At 32.0% G+C, this 18,336-nt stretch overlaps 1 protein-coding gene across 1 annotated transcript; it reads right to left on the bottom strand.

The window, feature by feature from the left end:
- Positions 1 to 6,562: 6,562 nt before the first annotated feature.
- LOC114326878 (protein PFC0760c) lies at positions 6,563 to 18,184 on the bottom strand. Its single transcript, XM_028275333.2, has 5 exons — positions 18,028 to 18,184; positions 14,248 to 14,363; positions 10,803 to 10,876; positions 7,320 to 7,568; positions 6,563 to 6,949 (listed from the first exon to the last, which is right to left on the bottom strand). Exons 1-5 carry the CDS (start codon positions 18,083 to 18,085, stop codon positions 6,685 to 6,687), a joined length of 762 nt encoding a protein of 253 aa, XP_028131134.2. The 5' UTR covers positions 18,086 to 18,184; the 3' UTR covers positions 6,563 to 6,684.
- Positions 18,185 to 18,336: the final 152 nt, after the last annotated feature.

The raw sequence follows: 18,336 nt of genomic DNA on the forward strand, positions 1-18,336 counted from the left end.
GAGACGAGAGGTCTAACTTTGGTGTAAAGCGGTATTTCACGTTTGTTGATAAATTTAATTCAAGCATCTATCTTGAAGTGTGCAGTATTATATCAAAATGTGGAAAAAGAATAAACCTTTGAGTGAAGCTGAGTTGTATGCCTTACTCCTATCAGATAGTGAAGAAGATGACGTTGCAGAGCTGGATGAAAGCAATAGTGAAGCGAGTGATAATGACGGTTGTGAGCCAGAAGCACATGAAGGTAATTTATCAATTACTGAACTCGAGAATGAGGAAGTCCTAGCGTCAACTTCTGAAAATATAGATAGTGAAAGGTCTAACGTATCTGATGCTTTGTGCGAAGGACGAACATGGCGTTATTTAGCTCCAAAAAAGGGTAAGACATTGGCATGTAATTTATTACAGAAAAACTCAGGTCTAACTAAGAAAAGTCAAAATATTGAGACATGCATGGATGCCTTCAATTTATTTTTTTCTGATAGTATGATGTCAATGATTCTCGAGTATACCAATAAGAGAGCTATTGAGTTCACAGCTGCGTATAACAGTAAGAAGGAGACAAAAATGAAAGATTGGATTGAAGTTGATCTAGTCGAACTGCGTGCTTTTTTTGGTATACTTATATTATGTGGAAGATTCAGAGAGTCCCATGAGAAGGTGCATAATTTATGGTCCAATACAAATCAATCATTTACGCGTCCTATATATAAAGCATCTCTAAGCCGGGATAGATTTATAAGTATTTTGAAGCATATTCGCTTTGATAATTTGGATACAAGAGCAGAAAGAAAAAAACGAGATAAATTAGCTCCTATTCGAGAAATCGCTGATCTATTTACCCAAAATTGTAGGCAATCATACGAACCATCCGCTTTTGGTACTATCGACGAGCAGCTTATAGATTTTAGGGGACGTTGTCCATTTCTGATTTATATACCAAGTAAACCAAAGAAATACGGTATAAAGGCTTGGACCCTATGTGACGCTGAAAATTTTTATTGTTGTAACTTTGAGATATATACTGGAAAGATTGGTGATCAATCTGAACGTAACCAAGGCCCAAGAGTTGTCAAAACACTTGCAGAACATTGGTATACGTCTGGTCGAAATATTACAACTGATAATTTTTTTACCGACATTGCTTTATCTGAAATTATCCAAAAATTTAACTCTTTTGGGTACTATCAGAAAAAACAGGAAGAGTTTACACAAATCATTGCTTGAAATGACAGATCGCTCACTATATTCTTCAAAATTTTTGTTCACTAAAAACATTACCTTAGTTTCATATGTAACCAAGCCTAACAAGTTTGTTGTATTAATATCGACCGTACACAATGAACATGAAATTTCTGATGAAAACCAAAAGTTTAAACCAAAGATTATTTTGGATTACAACAAAACAAAAAGTGGAGTCGATATTTTAGATAAATTGATCAGAGAGTACACATATAAAAGAGCAACAAGAAGATGGCCCTTACGTATATTTTTCAACTTTTTGGATATTGCGTGCTACAATGCTTTCGTTCTCTGGAATACGAAAAATCCCGAATGGAACAGCCAAGTAAATATAAAACATCGCAGAAAACTATTTCTGGAGGAGCTTGGAAAACAATTAACCTCGCCCAATATAAACCGAAGAGCGGAAGCAATACAAGAAGAACCCACCGGATACCCTAAATCTGTAATCGCTGCAATAGAAACCACCGGTGTTAGTGTAAAAAAGCAAATCGAAGTGCCGCAATCTGCAACAAAACGAGGTCGTTGTTATTCTTGTAGGGGTAGTGACAATAAATATTCAAAAAGATGTGACATGTGTAAAAGATTTGTTTGTAATACCCATTCAAAACGCGAAGAAGTCCATATTGACAAAATTAAATGCAACTACTGCCAAAAAGACCAGGATGGTGAACCATCTTAAAAAAATTAAATACAAAAATTTATGATTATAATTTTTATGTTCCTTTGTTTTTTGTTGAATTAAAGATACTGTTTAATAATACTGACTATTTAAAACATCCTTATAAATAAAATGAGAATGGGTCACGCTTGACCCATCTTCGTAATCTAAGTAAGTCAAATAATCTCCGTACTCCGAAGGTTAAATAATTCATATTGTCAATTGAAATTGTCAAATTGACGTATATTTCATACCTTCTGTCATTGACTCAGAAAAATTATATATTGCTCCACAATATTGATATGATATGCAATTATTATATAAAGGTAAATTTAATTAATTGTATTTTGCTTGCAGTACTGCATTTTAATAACGGATTTTATTTACTACATACAATTGTTTACGTTTGCTAAACATAACCTGCATCTTATTTTTTTCTTCTTATTATTTTTTTGGACTATGGTCTTGACAATTATCCAGCAACCAGGACTAATATAATTGGCCAATATAATTAAAAGTGCGAATAAAAGTACAGAGCGTAGAAATAGAGGTCGCTTTGCCGAACTTGCACGGTCTCAATAGCAGAAGACCCGTTGGAAGGCCGCCGAAAAGGTGGAAAGACAATGTACAGTCAACAACAACTGAAACAGAATAAGAGGCAGACAAGCAGGAGTAATCCTAATCGCACGAAGAAGAAGAAGATTTTCTAGGCAAATTCTGAAGATCCTAAGTAAGTACAACCTACGTGGTTAATAAAACATTGAATAAGAAAATGCTTGTTTCCCCCACCCCTTTTGTATTTATTGCTATTGTTATTTTACATCCATATGACTTTGCTCTAAAATGAATCGTTTTAAAGTTATAAGCAAGGAAAGTAGAAAAACAAGAATGTGTGTGTACTTTGTACGCACGTAAGAAGTTATACTTCTACTACATATTATGTGATTTTTAAGACTATACCAAAAATTTAAAAAAATAAAAGAATAAAACGCACACAAACACATTGAAAAATGCCACAAAGAAAAAATGAGTTCTGGACGATAATAATTGTTGGCAAAAATTTTAAATACGCATTTGCTGAAAAAAAAAATTATATAACAAATATACTTACAATCATAATATGCATAAAAAAATAAAAAAAAAAACTTGCATCGGGAATTGAACCCTTGAATTTCGTGCCGCTTTGACTCGTAATCGAAGCGTAGACTCACTCGTCCAATCGCACATTATTTATCATGTGGAAAAATACGGTAACTGAACGTTTTACTGTTTGACAATTGTTTTGAAAATTATGTAGTTTAAATTTTGTGAAAGAAAATATAAAAATATAACAAAACAGTAAGAAAACAATATATTAGATGAAGATTGGTAGAACTTTTGTTGGTAATCAAATTAAGTATGTAAATCAAAGCATTACATACCTACTAGATAAATAAATCTACGCCAAAAAATCATAATCTATATAAATAAAAATGAATGTTTGTATGTATGTATGTATGTATGTATGTTCCGTATAGACTCGCAAACTATGCATTTGATCGTATGATGACCTTAATCAAAGTTGTTGTGCATGAAGCCGGGATGGTTTCTGAAGTGGTACGGTCTACCGAAGTGAAAAGGGGGCTTGCCCCCCCGAATTTTTTTAAAATTTATTTGGCCAAATTTTTTTTTTTAATTTTATACAATGTAGAACCAAAATGTACATACAATCCTAAATTTTCACTTTTTTATCTTCAACCGTTATTTTGTAATAGCCATTTAAATATTTATACATCTAGATATACAAAATTCTCTTTAGCAGTGTTTGTTGCCATACTGCTCCGAAACTACTTTGCCGATTTTTATGAAATTTGGCAATTAGATTCCTTGCTGAATTCGCTATCCAACGGTATATAAATCGTCTCTCTAGCTCAATTAGTTTCCTAGATAACAAAACGAGCCCGTAGAACAACACGAGAGCACGAGAGACGACATTAAGCACACGAGAAGAATGAGCGAAAATTGTACTAACACCCGTGAAATTATGAAGTTTTTAATTTTTCGATTACTATTTTTAAAGTACAAAAAATATTTCAAAATTTTGCCGAAGTACCATGTCTCTGGTATAATAATCAAAATTTTGTCGGAGCGCATATCTGGTATAATCAAAATTTTGGCGGATGCTTTTGGTGGAGGCCTATCTCTGGTATAGTAATCAAAATTCATTCGCAAAAAACTGGCGCAAGAACACTTCGCTCTCTGTCTCAATAGGTCCGTCCGTCAGTTTACTCTTCTTAATGCTTTTAAAATGTTACCAAAATACAGAAGCATAAAATCAAAGGCTATTTATTGTTGATCAAAAAATTTTTCTATAAAATATTTTGTAGAACACCTACGTTTTTTAGAGTTTATACAATTATTACAGAGAAAAGCAACTGCCGAAAGGCCACATTTACTCGAAGTCAATTGCTCGAATAAAAAAGAAAATTGTATATCTAAAATATTTATTCACAATAGTAGAAAATATAGACATAAGAAAGATAGTATAATAGAACAAATTATATGATATTCCACGTGTATAATCGTATATTAATTTATGCTACATCTTTATTATAAATCTTAAATATGTTTGAGCTTTGGAAATATAAGAAAAATAAGGGCATAAATTTATTTCCGCTATAGAACAAGAACAAAAATTAAATGAACTAAAAATTGAACAGTGTGGTCCTTCTCAGAGGCATTTTTCAGTATGTCACAAGTGACCGCAAAAAGGTCCGTGATAATACACATTTATAATTTTTATTATAATCTGACATTTAAGTTAATTGTGACAGTTGTCAGAATAGTAATCAGCCAAATATGAAAAAGGTATTGCAGTTTAACCCTTTAATTTGCAATTTGGTATAAAAACAAATCAATTGTGTTTATTGCATTTATAAAATGGTATTTTCTTTTTCTATTCGTAAATCATTTTTTGTTCGATTATAGCGCCATCTATCAAAAATTGGAATAAATGTTATAACAAACTGTGATCACGAACGTACCCTTTTTTCTGTCACTTCCAACTTAATGCGTTAGAAAGAAACCGAAAAACTGTGATGCACTGAAAGATGCCTCTTAGAACGAGTATCCATAAAGTGGCAAACAACCTCAAAATGGTCATAGAAGATATAGAGATAGTGTTGATAGGTTATTGCGTTTAATAAACAATTACATATTATGAACCACAAATTAATATCTGCAAATATATACGTGGAATATCACATAATTTGTCCTATTAAATGTACCTCTCTTATATACCTACAAATTTTGCATTAAAGTGAATAAATATTTGAACATATAATTTTTTTTTAATCGAGCTATTCATTTTCGAGCAGTGGATTTTGAGTTATTGATCTCTAGCAATTGCGTTCGACCAATTGATCTAGAATTAAAATTATGACACATTATCTAATTATGACACATTATCTAAGGTGCAACGAAGTTCACCGGGTCAGCTAGTTTAAAAATAAAAATCGAACCTAATTTGGGATTTCTCTCTAAAATCCGCATTCTTGAGAAAATAAATGTATGTATTTCAACCTAATCCAAATGTATAATTACAATATGATTATAATAAAAACTAGGTACTTACCAAATTAGAATGAGTTTTCCTTGTCCAAAATAGTCCAAAAATATAGGTATATGAAAACTATTTAAAAAGGCAGTATAACTATTAACTAACTTTTGTTTGTTGTTTCTTTTCACACAAATTTTAAAACGCAACAACCATAAATAATCTAACTACAGCTGTGCCACAGCCACCATATTGAATAATTTTTGACATGTCATTTGAACATCCAATCAGAACAAAGTTATAATGCGCATGCGCCCGGTCGCTAGGTTTTCCCATATAAAAATTTACCCTCTATCGCCGGTAAAGAAGTATAACTTCAAAAACAATGTTTTTAGTAATGTTTAAATATTTTTATTTTATTATTAATATTCCTGGCCTATTTGAGAGGGAGGATAAGTCAGTTATTATTACTGACGTTATCATACAATTTTTTCTGGAAAAATCAGAGTGCAACCACCTCTCACATCCAAATGTATGTAGACGTTTTTTCGCAGATCCTTCTTCTTAGGGTGCCTGTCTGGCTATGATGACTTTGTTGCTATGCGGAATGGTTGTGTTGAGGTCTTTCTGTACCATTTTTTCTGATTAGCAAGCGAGGATATTCTTCTTTGTCCTGAGGCCCTTTTTCCTTCAATTTTACCTTGCAAAATGCGTTGGAGTAGCTCGTATCTACCTTGATTTCTCATTATATGTCCCAAGTACTGCAGCACCAAATCTGAAGTTGTGTTCATCCTCCGTAGCACTTCTTTGTGACTTTGTCTATCCATGGTATCTTCAGGATCCCTCTGTACAATCATGGTGTAGCCTTTAATCTCAGTTTTAATAACGTTTCTACTCCGTATAGAAGCACTGAATACACGTAACATTTAAGGAGAATTATTTTTGTTTCTAGAGTGAGATCATGGCTCTTGAACACAGAGCTCATAGTCAAGCAAGTCGTTGTATTGTGAGACTCGTTCAATTCTCATTTGGTTCACATACAGATTTGCTCCGGTTTTGTTTTCCTCGCAGATCCGCCCTTGTCTATATACAATCAAAATTGTCTGTATACAATCAAACTGCACAATGAAATATTAATAATGTTCTTTATTTTTATAAGTATATTATAAATATATAAATAATATAATTAATACAAATAATATTTTTTTAAATACTTAGTTCTCAATGTCATATTGTTTACAAAAAAAATTAAGGGAACTTTTTATATCTTCTCCGAGTAACAGGCCTTCCCTTTCCAACATAGTTGTCATCATCCTCACTATCAAAGTTGTCGTAAAAACTGTCTGGATCAAAATCTGGATCACCATCCTCATCATCATCATCATCATCACTCATGTCGTCGCTGTCAAGTTCGTTGTTATCTCTGGAAGGGACTTCCTTTTCATCGGGCATTTCATATTCTTCATCACTTTCATCTTCATCCATTTCAGATGAGTCAGATGTAGATTTTGAACTGTAACAAAGAAGTAACAAAATTATTTAAAATAACCAAAAAAATTTCATTGAAAATGTTTTAATCTTTCAAGAATCAAAGTATTAGCAAGTTACATTACTTTTTGTACCCACTTTATTTTGTTATAAACGCATCTTTATAACAAAAATAAAGGAAAACAGACAAAAATAGGCTTGTTGATTGAGAACGGGAAGGAATGGATATGGGATGAATAAAAACAACAATTAAAAGAAAAACAGTAAAATTGACAAAATAACTGGTAGAAGAAAAGCAATGATACCAAAATGACAAGGAAAACTAATACGACTCTAGAAAAGGAATAAATAACCACAAAAAAGGCAACAATCAAAGGAAAACAAACAAACTAAACTTTTTATATTTTCTCCGAGAAGCAGGTCTTTTCTTGCCAGCATAAAGGTCATCATCCTCACTATCATCTTCATCATCATCATCATCATCGTAAAAACTGTCTGGATCAAAATCTGGATCATCATCCTTATCATCATCATCATCACTCATATCGTTACTTTCAAATTCGTTGTTATGTCTGGAACGAACGTCCTTACCATCGGTGATTTCATTTTCTGTACCACTTTCAGATTCTGTTGTAGATTCTGAACTGTAACAAAGAAATTACAAAATTAATTAATAGATACAACCAAAAAAATTCCTTGAAAACTTTTTAATTTTTCAGGAATCGAAATACACTACTCCAAAAAATTAACGCAACACATTAAAAATGGGTCATTTTTGATGTCTCGTATTTACTAAACCTGTTGTCCGATTCAAGTGATTTTTTAATATGTTATAGCCTTATTCTTTAAAAATATCGGTGTAGTAATATTGTTGCTAGAAAGGTAAATTGTCATTGTATACCGGGTGTACCAATCAAACTGTGTTTTTTCTCAAAGTTCACCACACCCTGTGAAATATTCTAGCATATTATATAAAATACTGAAATTAAAATCCTCAGATTTTCTTATAGTCCAGAAAGCCACTGCGCATCCGCTAGGAAAAATATTCCGATTCGGATTTTTTGCACAATCTTACTCAAAAAGGACCCCTTTTAACAAATTTGCATGTTGCCAGGTCCAAAAGTGGGTCAAAAATTTTTTAAACTTTTTTTTTTGTTTTTTTCCTAAAATTATTTTTTTTTGCATGGAACAAAGTTTTTTTAGGTTTTTTGGATCATTCCAAACAGAAAAGGTCTTTAGTGCTTTTCTCTGAAGTTGATAGTTTTTGACATATAAGCGATTAAAAATTGAAAAATTGCGAAATCGGCCATTTTTAACCCTCAAAAACTATGTGAAAAACTGAAAATTTGAATGTTGCCAAGGTAGGTAGATATTCTTTAAACATCGATTCATGAAATCCCGAAGAGCTTTTTGCAATACAATATTCAAAACTCCTTTGTTGTTTAATTGCTTATCAAGCGTGCGCGACACTATTTTCCACCGTTGCATGTGTATACGTATACAGTATGGTGCAAATGAAAGGAATAAATTCGTTTTTTCGTAAACCGGCGACTTTAAGACAAAATCCCAAAACAGGTCGATTTTTATTTTTAAGTTATGATATTGTGGCATATATGGTATACTAGTCACGTCATCCATCTGGGCGTGATCACGTAATCGATAAGTTTTTTAAATGAGAATAGGGGTCGTGTGCATTTGAAAGGTTCTTCAATTCTCTATTCAGTAATATAAACATTTAATTATATAATATAAACATATAAACATATAATTATTTATACAGGGTGTCCAAAAAAAGTTTTTATTTAAATTATTTAAAAAAAAGAAGAATGTATGTAATTTATTTAATTCAAAATACATTTTACTGTTACCCGAAAACTAAAAAATGTTTATTTCACAAATAAACATTGCTTTTCGATTAAATTCAATGTTCAAGACAGCTCCCGCCAGCCACCTGCCTCATGAAAGTTTGAACATTTAATTTAAGCGAAAAGCAATGTTTATTTGTGAAATAAACTTTGTGTTCTGATTTGTGAAAGAAGTAAAATGTATTTTGAATTAAACAAATTACATACATTCTTCTTTTTTTGTCAAATAATTTAATTTAATAAACATTTTTTTTACACCCTGTATAAATAATTATGTAAATGTTTATATTACTGAATAGAGAATTAAAGAACCTTTCAACTGAGCTAGCACACAACCCCTATTCTCGTTTAAAAAAATCATCGCTTACGTTATCACGCCCAGACGGATGACGTCACTAGTATACTACCTATATATGCCACAATATCATAACTTAAAAATAAAAACCGACCTGTTTTGGGATTTTTCCTTAAAGTAACCGGTTTACGAAATAAAGAATTTATTCCTTTCATTTGCACCATACTGTATACACATGCAACGGTGGAAAATAGTGTCGCGCACGCTTGATTAGCAATTAAAAAACAAAGGAGTTTTGAATATTGTATCGCAAAAAACTCTTCGGGATTTCATCAATCGATGTTTAAAGAATATCTTCCTACCTTGGCAACATTCAAATTTTCAGTTTTTCATATAGTTTTTGAGGGTTAAAAATGGCCGATTTCGCAATTTTTCAATTTTTAATCGCTTATATGTCAAAAACTATCAACTTTAGAGAAAAGTCACTAGAAAAGACCTTTCCTGTTTGGAATGATCCAAAAAACCTAAAAAACTTTGTTCCATGCAAAAAAATAATTTTAGGAAAAAAACAAAAAAAAAACGTTTAAAAATTTTTGTCCCACTTTTGGTCTGGCAACATGCAAATTTGTTAAAAGGTGTCGTTTTCTTTGAAGATTGTGCAAAAAATCTGAATCGGAATATTTTTCCTAGCGGATGCGCAGTGGCTTTCTGGACTATTAACATTATATTTTTTTATTTAATCGCTTATCTTGTATAATAAAAAAGTTAGGTACTTTAACAACTAGCCATGTTTTCCATCAATACAGGATGTGCGACAAACTTTAAGGGGTAATTCTGCATGAAAAAGAAATGACAGTTTGCTGTATAAACTTATGTCCGCAAATGCTTCGTTTCCGAGATACGGGGTGTTAAAATTTTTCTTACAAGCTGACGATTTATTTATTGTTCTAAAACCGGTTGAGATATGCAAATTAAATTTGGTGGGTTTTAAGAGGTAGTTATTGCGCATTTTTTTACATACAATTAATAATTTTATATTCACCGTTGGCGTGCATATTACCAACAGAATCTTCTCAGTCATGTAATGGAAGTTTAGAGTTTGTTGTCGCAATTTCGTATATATTTCGAATATATGCGAGCTACTCAGAAGAATAAGTTTAGGTTGGGCTTTATTCGGAAAAATGAGAGAAGTGTTTAAAAAAAATATCCCAATCCATTTAAAAAGGAAAGCTTTTAACCAGAGAGTCCTACCAGTGCTCACAAACGGAGCAGAAACCTTAACTCTCAAAAAAACATCAGCGGAAAATTGAGAAGGATGCAACGAAAAATGGAGAGTTTAATGCGTGGAATAACCTTAAGAAATAGAGTAAGAAGCGAAGTAGTTGGTACACAAACCAAAGTGGAATATATAATCGAACGTATTACAAGGTAGAAATGGAGATGGGCGGGAGATGTTGCAAGAATGAAAGTCGACAGATGGACAAGAAAATTGATTGAGTGCACGGGCAGACAAGCGAAGCCAGACAAGACCCCCAAAGCGATCGACCGACGACCTCAAAAGAATTGTGATCAGAACAAAATAAGATGGAAATATCTGGAGGAGGTCTATGTTCAGCAATGGACAAATCAAGGCTGATTGATGATGATGAAGATGATGATGATGATGATCTTGGTCATATATATGTATATTATAGAAAAAAATCTATAAATTTACTTACTCAATGTCATTGCTCATATCATCCTTATAATAATCCTCATCTGATAATAGTCGTTCCAAGTTGTCGTTCCGTTTCTATAAGGAAAATTATTTTTTATTATTACCGAATTAACGAATACATATATATACATATTTATGTCATTTGGTATATAAGTTACGAGGTAGCAGAAAAGGTATTTATAATTGTAAATTAATATTTTTATATTAGGAAAAGAAGTACCGTAAAACGGGGCTACTTGAAAATAGCGGGGTAACTTGAAAATAAGCGCAATCACCTTTTTAAGTAAGTGCTGTCACTGAACGATTCGCCCGATTTAATCGTATCCAGTGCCACTTGAAAAGGCATGCCTGCTCACGACTTATCATTGTTGTTTATGCTTACTCTGTGTTTACCGGTGTTGTGTATACGAAAAGAGAAATATCACAAAAATAAGCATTTTTTGTGAGTTTGTGACCTGAATACTTCCATTTGCAGAATTGCTATTTCTATCGGTAACTTGTTAAGATTTCGTTTGCCTAACTTGCATTAATCCCTAATCCCGAATCTAACCTTTCTTTAGACATAATTTAAATTTTGACACCAGTGGCGGCGACTTTATAATTTAATGTCATTTTAGGGGCTATTTGAAAATAGTAAGAATTTATAAAAGAAAAGTCGGAAGCAGATCCTATCGGAATTATAGTCAAGAGGACTTGAACAAGACCGTGCAAAGGTATGAAAAAGGAAGTTTAATGCAACTAAGCGAAGAATACAATATACCATATGTAAATTTATATAGAAAAGCTTTTAAAAATAATCGACCTGGTGCAGATTGAAGGGAGAAGTTCCTAAATCGGCACAAAGAACAGCTGTCAAAGAGAATGTCACAGTCGATTAAACAAAGTCAAGCTAAAGTCAACCATAAAACGATTAATGCATATTTTGACAATTTGTCAAGAGTATTGGAAGATGTGATTCCCGAAGCTGTCGTCAATTACGTCGATTGCTAAAAACCGTTTTTTTTTTTTATCGATTTTAATTAAACTCAAATACAATAGATTTTTAATTCATTTTTCTATTTCAAGTAATCCCTACGTAGGGGCTATTTGAAATACTACGTTTTTAAAGGCTTACTTTCAAGTAACCCCATCGAGGGGCTACTTGAAAATTAACAATTAATATTTTTTTGCAAAAATGGAGAAGCCAAAACACTTTTTTAATAAGGAAAAATTATCTATAGACCATTTCGACCATCACAATAATTTTTACTTTCAAAAATACCTTTAACTTATTTGGTGGCAGAACGAAGTTTCAAAACAGTTTTATCAACTAGCCCGGTTTTACGGTATCAATTTTTCACCAATTTGGTCTAGAGGTAATGAAGTGCTCTTCTGACATGAACCACAAATTTTATTAAAAACAATTAAAGGTTAAAATAAGTTAACGCGTTTCGGCACAACACGAGCCATCATCAGCAACTACAGGAACAAATCGACCAAGGAAGGAGAAAGAATCAATTAGGTTCGATCAAGTTCAATCACCACGGACATGGTGTTAATTTTTTTCGAATCCTGCAGAAACTTTACCGACAAACGAAGACAGGAGATTCCTCAGATAATTTTAAGACAATTTAACTCAATTCCTCTACTCCGAAAATGCTTTCTAAAGAAGTTAGAGCTATTTGAAGATGGAGTCTGGTAATTGGTTTTTCTTAAATATCTCCAAAACGCTTTTATTTAGAAAAACTAAAATTGGTACACGTATTTATCTTACAGAGATAAATTGATTTCATCTATTGCAAATTTCTAGTACCGGTCATAGGCGTCCGTTTTGGGTAGGACAACAGATATATTATCGCATAACTTTCTTGTTTTTGATTTTTAAGCATTTTTGAGTCTGGATTATTAAAATGTAAGGTATTGTAGTACTAAAAGGTACTCTTACTTTATGTCGATAATATACCGTTTTCTAGAAAAACCGATTTGAGAATTTTTCGTTTTTTGAATATCAAAAAAATATTTCAAAAACTTCTATTTGGAAAAACAAAAACTGGTACGTTTATTTATATTCCAGAGATGAATCGATTTCATTAATTGCGAATTTTTAGTACTGGTCATATGCGTCCGTTTTGGGTAGGTCAACGGTTATTTTATAGCATAACTTTTTTGTCCTTAATTTTTAAGAATTTTTGGCACCAGATTATTAAATTATGAGGTATTCTAGTACTAAAAGTTACTCTTGCTTAAATATGGTAAAATACACCGTTATTTTTGGAAAAAAAAAATTTTCAAATTTAGGAAACGAAAAATTTTCAAATCGATTTTTCTAGAAAACGGTGTGTCCTACCGACTTAAAGCAAAAGTACCTTTTAGTACTACAATACCTCACAATTTAATAATCTATAATCAAAAATGCTTAAAAATTAAAGACAAAAAAGTTATGCGATAAAATAACCGTTGCCCTAACCAAAATGGACGCCTATGACTGGTACTAGAAATTTACAATGGATGGAATCGATTTATCTTAGGAAGATAAATATGTGTACCAATTTTCGTATTTCTACCTAGAAGCGTCTGGAGATATTTAAGAAAAACTAATTACAAGACGCCATCTTCAAAGAGCTCTAGCTCCCTTAGGAAGCCATTTCGGACGAAGTGAATTTGGTTAAATTTTCTTAAAATCATCTGAGGAATCTCCTGTCTTCATTTGTCGGTAGAGTTTCTGGACACCCTGTATATTTTTGAGGACTTTAAATGTAAAATGAAAGATTACATTATTACCGAGGACCAAAAGTCCCTTAGAATAAACAAAAAGTTTCTTTTGAATGAGATATTTCAAATTAAAGATCACACTAAATTTTCTCTTATTTTCACCCCTGTTACTTACTAAAATAAAATAAATAAAAGTTTTCAGGGACTTTCAGCCTTCAGTAATAATGTAATCTTTCATTCTGCGTTTAAATTTTTCAAAAATACTTAATAGGTTTCTCAGAATTCGAAAAAAATAAATACATTTAAAAAACATTTGCTCCAAATTCTGCGCCTACTCTCTTTCTTAAAATAAATGTATTTTCAATGAAAATTGCGGTTAATTTCCATGAAAGAACGAAGATAGCTTAGAAATGTCGCAAGAGAATAGTTTCGGAACCAGAGTTAAGAAGTTGAAATCAGATTTTACATTTCTGGGTCAGAGTCGTCATACATAAAAACTTGTAAAGGCACGTATCTACCATGTTGGCCCTCCGTGATCCTGCAACTTTTCCACATAGTGGATATGTTGGCGCTCCCGGACAGTGCAACAGTGCGCGCTCCACCTCGGTCCTCCAATATCGGTGGCGGTTTATATGTACAGGAACGCATGCCGTATCGATTAGAGCAGCTGCAGGGACCGCGGAGCGGCAACATAGTGGATACGTGCCTTAACAGTTTTAGAACTATAAAAATCTTATCTAATTTAAGGTACTTACCGTTGGATGGCATTTGTTCTGTGTACAGGTATAATCATAACCGTTTGGACTGCAGATACAAATATTGCATCCTTTTCTAAATTTAACTAGTGGTGGACAAGCACTATCGTCTGTACCTAACAAAATAAATTTTCGGTAATGAGGAATCAATTATATTCTGAAATTTATTAAAATAACATAATAAAATGCACATATAAATAATAGTATAACGATAAAAATGTACCTTCTTGGGAGCTTTGATCTGACGTGATATCTGACACGATTTTTCAGACCTCAATAACCAAAACCTCTATCTTTCCTGCAGTGAGATCGGTTGACTTTTTAAATTCTTAATAATTTAAAGCCAAAAATGCACCGTTTTAAAAACTTTCCTTGGGTGTTCCCCGGTTTCTACTCAAGCATTTTTTTGTCCACTATCTAAAGCATATATTCAACAAAATTGCCAAACCTTAAGAGAAACCACAGCAAATAACTATAAATATAGATGATTTACTCATTCAATAAAATGAAGCGACACAAAATAGGCGTGGATCCCGCGTACCAAAAAAAGTTGATTAATAGCAAGCTGAAAATTTGTTAATAGATTAACGGTGTCTAGTCGGACAAACTTTGATATATGGGAACACTGGAACAGGGGAAGTTTTAATTGTGAAACGTGATTTTAATTGTGGAACTTGTCATCCTGACAAGTTTATGATTGTGAAAACTAGTAGGTTGTTTTTAAGTTTATTCAATAGCAAACTTTATATAATATATGAAAAATGTTTGTCCGACGCATATGTTGGGCATTTTAATAAGTCCGACACGTAGAACTTGTCAAATGACAAGAATCATGTTGGTGATAAATAGCAGTCTGATTTTTGCATGAGAGTTTAATGAGAGGGTAACAAATCAATTGGAAGTTTTGTCCGACAAAATACATGGGACGTTTTCATAGTCTGGCGTTCGAAAAATGTAACCTACTCCACAATTAAAACTTCCCGCGTTCCAGTGTTCTCATACATCAAAGTTTGTCCGACTAGACACTGTTAAGCTATTAACAAATTTTCAGAACTTTTTTTTGGTACGCGGGATCCAGGCCTAAAACCCTAGCAAACATCGTTGAATAATTCCGGAACCAAACTAATTATATTACAAAAGCAAGTAGAAAAAATCCTGCAAGAATTTCTATCTACTGTTAATAGATCAATGCCTATAAGCGCTGTATGGTAGAAAGTAACTAAAATATCTACATGCAAAAGTTATAAAAAAAGTTCCGTTCTTGTATAGACACAAGCATATATTATCATATGACATTAATATTGTCGAATCATTTGCAAGCCAATTAGAAAAACACTAATAACAATAACTACCCCAAAGAATAAGTATATCATTTAGGTATACATTATCATTTATTGTTGAACGACCAGCATTCAGAACGACCACGAAGAAATACTTCAAATGAGCTAGCACACGACCCCTAATTCAAAAAGTCATTGATTACATCATCACGCCCAGATGGCAGGCGCGGATCCAAGGGGGGGTCAATGGGGTCAATTGCCCCCTCCTTGAGACTTCGCCTGGTGTCGCCTTTTTTAAGAAAGAGGTAATTACTATTGAAAATAAATAGTGAGTTTTGTGTCCTGTTGACAACTGAATAACGGAATGAAACATAAAACAGAATTCCTTCTCCAAAGTATGTGTTCTCGGTCTTACTGTATGGTGTCGAGTCTTGGACTGTAAATAAAATCGGTCTACTTACCTTAATCGATTTGAGGCTGTCAAAATGTGGTTCTATAGAAGAATTTTAAAAGTATCTTGGCTGAAGAAGATTCGAAACTCCACAATACTAGAACGTCTCAGCAAGACTACTGAGATTATAGAAGGCACCAAGAAGAGAAAGGTGAAGTATTTTGGACATATAATGAGAAGTTTCAAATATAGGTTGCTACAAAATATATTATGCAAGTGAAAATAGAAGGCAAACGCAGTCCAGGACGAAAAAGCATTTCGTGGTTGATTTAGGGTGGCAGTGAATAAAATTAAGATAGCTATGATAGTAACCAACGTTCTGAAAGGACATGGTACATGAAGAAAAATAAAGTAACAGCCCATACCGAAAAAGAATCCTGGGTCCGCGAGTGACGAGAAAATTTTTATTTCATTGCCCCCTCCTTGCAGGTTGCTGGATCCGCCGTTGCCAGATGGATAACGTCACTAATATGATATACAGTATGTCCCTGTAAGTTGTATCCATATGGAAAACTTTTTATTATTAATTTTACGAAAAAAAGTTATTCTTTATAAAAAGCTCTGCATGGTCCAAAACCTAAGATTTAACTATCAAATATCAAATTTTTTGAATATTATACGAGGTATGTCAAAAAGTTTGAATTTCACTCAAGAGTAAAATAGCTTTATTTTTCGTAATATTGGAAATTGATATTCTAATATGCAATTACATCCTTCTAATTGAAAAAAAAAATTTGAGAAATTATGGATAACTATCATTATTTTTTCAGTTATTTCAATTCTGATAACTCATTTATTATTAAATTTACGAAAAAAAGTGATTCTTAATAAAAAGTTCTGAATGTTCTAAACTTTAAAATACATAAATCTTATATCAAATTTGATCAATTTTATACGAGGTATGTCAAAAAAGATAAATTTAGATCAAAAGTAAAGTACCTTTATAATTCAGAATATTTCAATTAGAAGGATGTAATTACATACTGAAACATAGTTTTTAATTCTAAATAACTTTTCATAATAACAATTTTCGATATTGTGAAAAATAAACGTATTTTACTCTTGAGCGAAATTAATATTTTTGACATACCTCGTATAAAATTGATCAAATTTGACAAAAGGTGGTTGTATTTTAGATTTTAGACCATGTAGAATTTTTTATTAAGAATCACTTTTTTTCGTAAAATTAATAATAAAAGAGTTATCTTAATTAAAATAACTGAAAATAATGTTAGTTATCCATAATTTTTCAAAAAAAAAATTTTTCAATTACAAGGATGTAATTGCATACTAGAATACAGTTTTTAATTTCAAACAACTTTTCATAATAGCAATTTTCAATATTGTGAAAAATAAAGCTACTTTACTCTTGAGTGAAATTCAAACTTTTTGACATACCTCGTATAATATTCAAAAAATTTGACATTTGATGGTTAAATCTTAGGTTTTGGATCATGCAGAGCTTTTTATAAAGAATAACTTTTTTTCGTAAAATTAATAATAAAAAAGTTTTCCATATGGATACAACTTACAGGGACATACTGTATATGCCAAAAAATCATAATTTGAAAATAAAAATCAACCTATTTCGGGATCCTCAAAGTCACCTATTCTCGAAAAAACTAATTGATTCCATAATTGTGCCTTCTAAACGGCCAAAATTTTATGACATTTTTATTGACTGCTATTTTTAGAGTATTTTTAGGACTGCTGAGAACTTTTATGGTATTAAAAATAAATATAATTTGGTATAATTAAATACTTCGAAGTAGAGGACGACCACCAACAAGATGGGCAGATGACCTGAAGCGGATATGCCAAAATTGGATGCAAGCGGCTCATGACAGGGATTTGTGGGATGAACTACGGAAGGCCTACGTTCAGCAGTGGACAAGTATAGGCTGGATGATGATGATAATTAAATAATAAAAATATATGTAAATGATAATTGCAAGAAAACTGTTTCTTCTTTAGAAACAGAAAAATGAAAAAAAAATTACAGCGCATCTATAACTATATTAGATGTTATTTTAATAATTTTTTACATACCTCCTAAACTATATTCGACAAATACAGTGACAATAAGAAGTATCACTAGTCTACTCATCTTGAAAGTCTTGACACCACTACTGGATTTTTTTACTTCTGCGGTCGTTTTTATAATACCCAGGAAGGAAACGATGTACAGATAAACAAATATGAATGTACATTTTATTGAAATTTAATATACGGCTTTTAAAATAATAATAAATTACAATTTTAACGAATGTTGCTATTTAAATGATAATAAGTAATGTTTTGAAATTTTGTTTAAAAATTCTCAATCATCTGCGTTTTGCGACGATATCGTACCGAACA

The sequence above is a fragment of the Diabrotica virgifera genome, chromosome 4 (genome assembly GCF_917563875.1).
Source record: "Diabrotica virgifera virgifera chromosome 4, PGI_DIABVI_V3a".
Lineage (NCBI taxonomy): Eukaryota > Metazoa > Arthropoda > Insecta > Coleoptera > Chrysomelidae > Diabrotica > Diabrotica virgifera.

What these genes read in the sequence shown, in the direction of transcription:
- LOC114326878 (XM_028275333.2), bottom strand. Translation starts at nt 18,085, where the DNA reads ATGAGTAGACTAGTGATACTTCTTATTGTCACTGTATTTGTCGAATAT. An exon ending in AGAACAAATGCCATCCAACG is followed by an intron (nt 10,877 to 14,247) that starts GTAAGTACCTTA and finishes TTTTCCTTATAG; the next exon opens with AAACGGAACGACAACTTGGA. An exon ending in GATATGAGCAATGACATTGA is followed by an intron (nt 7,569 to 10,802) that starts GTAAGTAAATTT and finishes TCTTTGTTACAG; the next exon opens with TTCAGAATCTACAACAGAAT.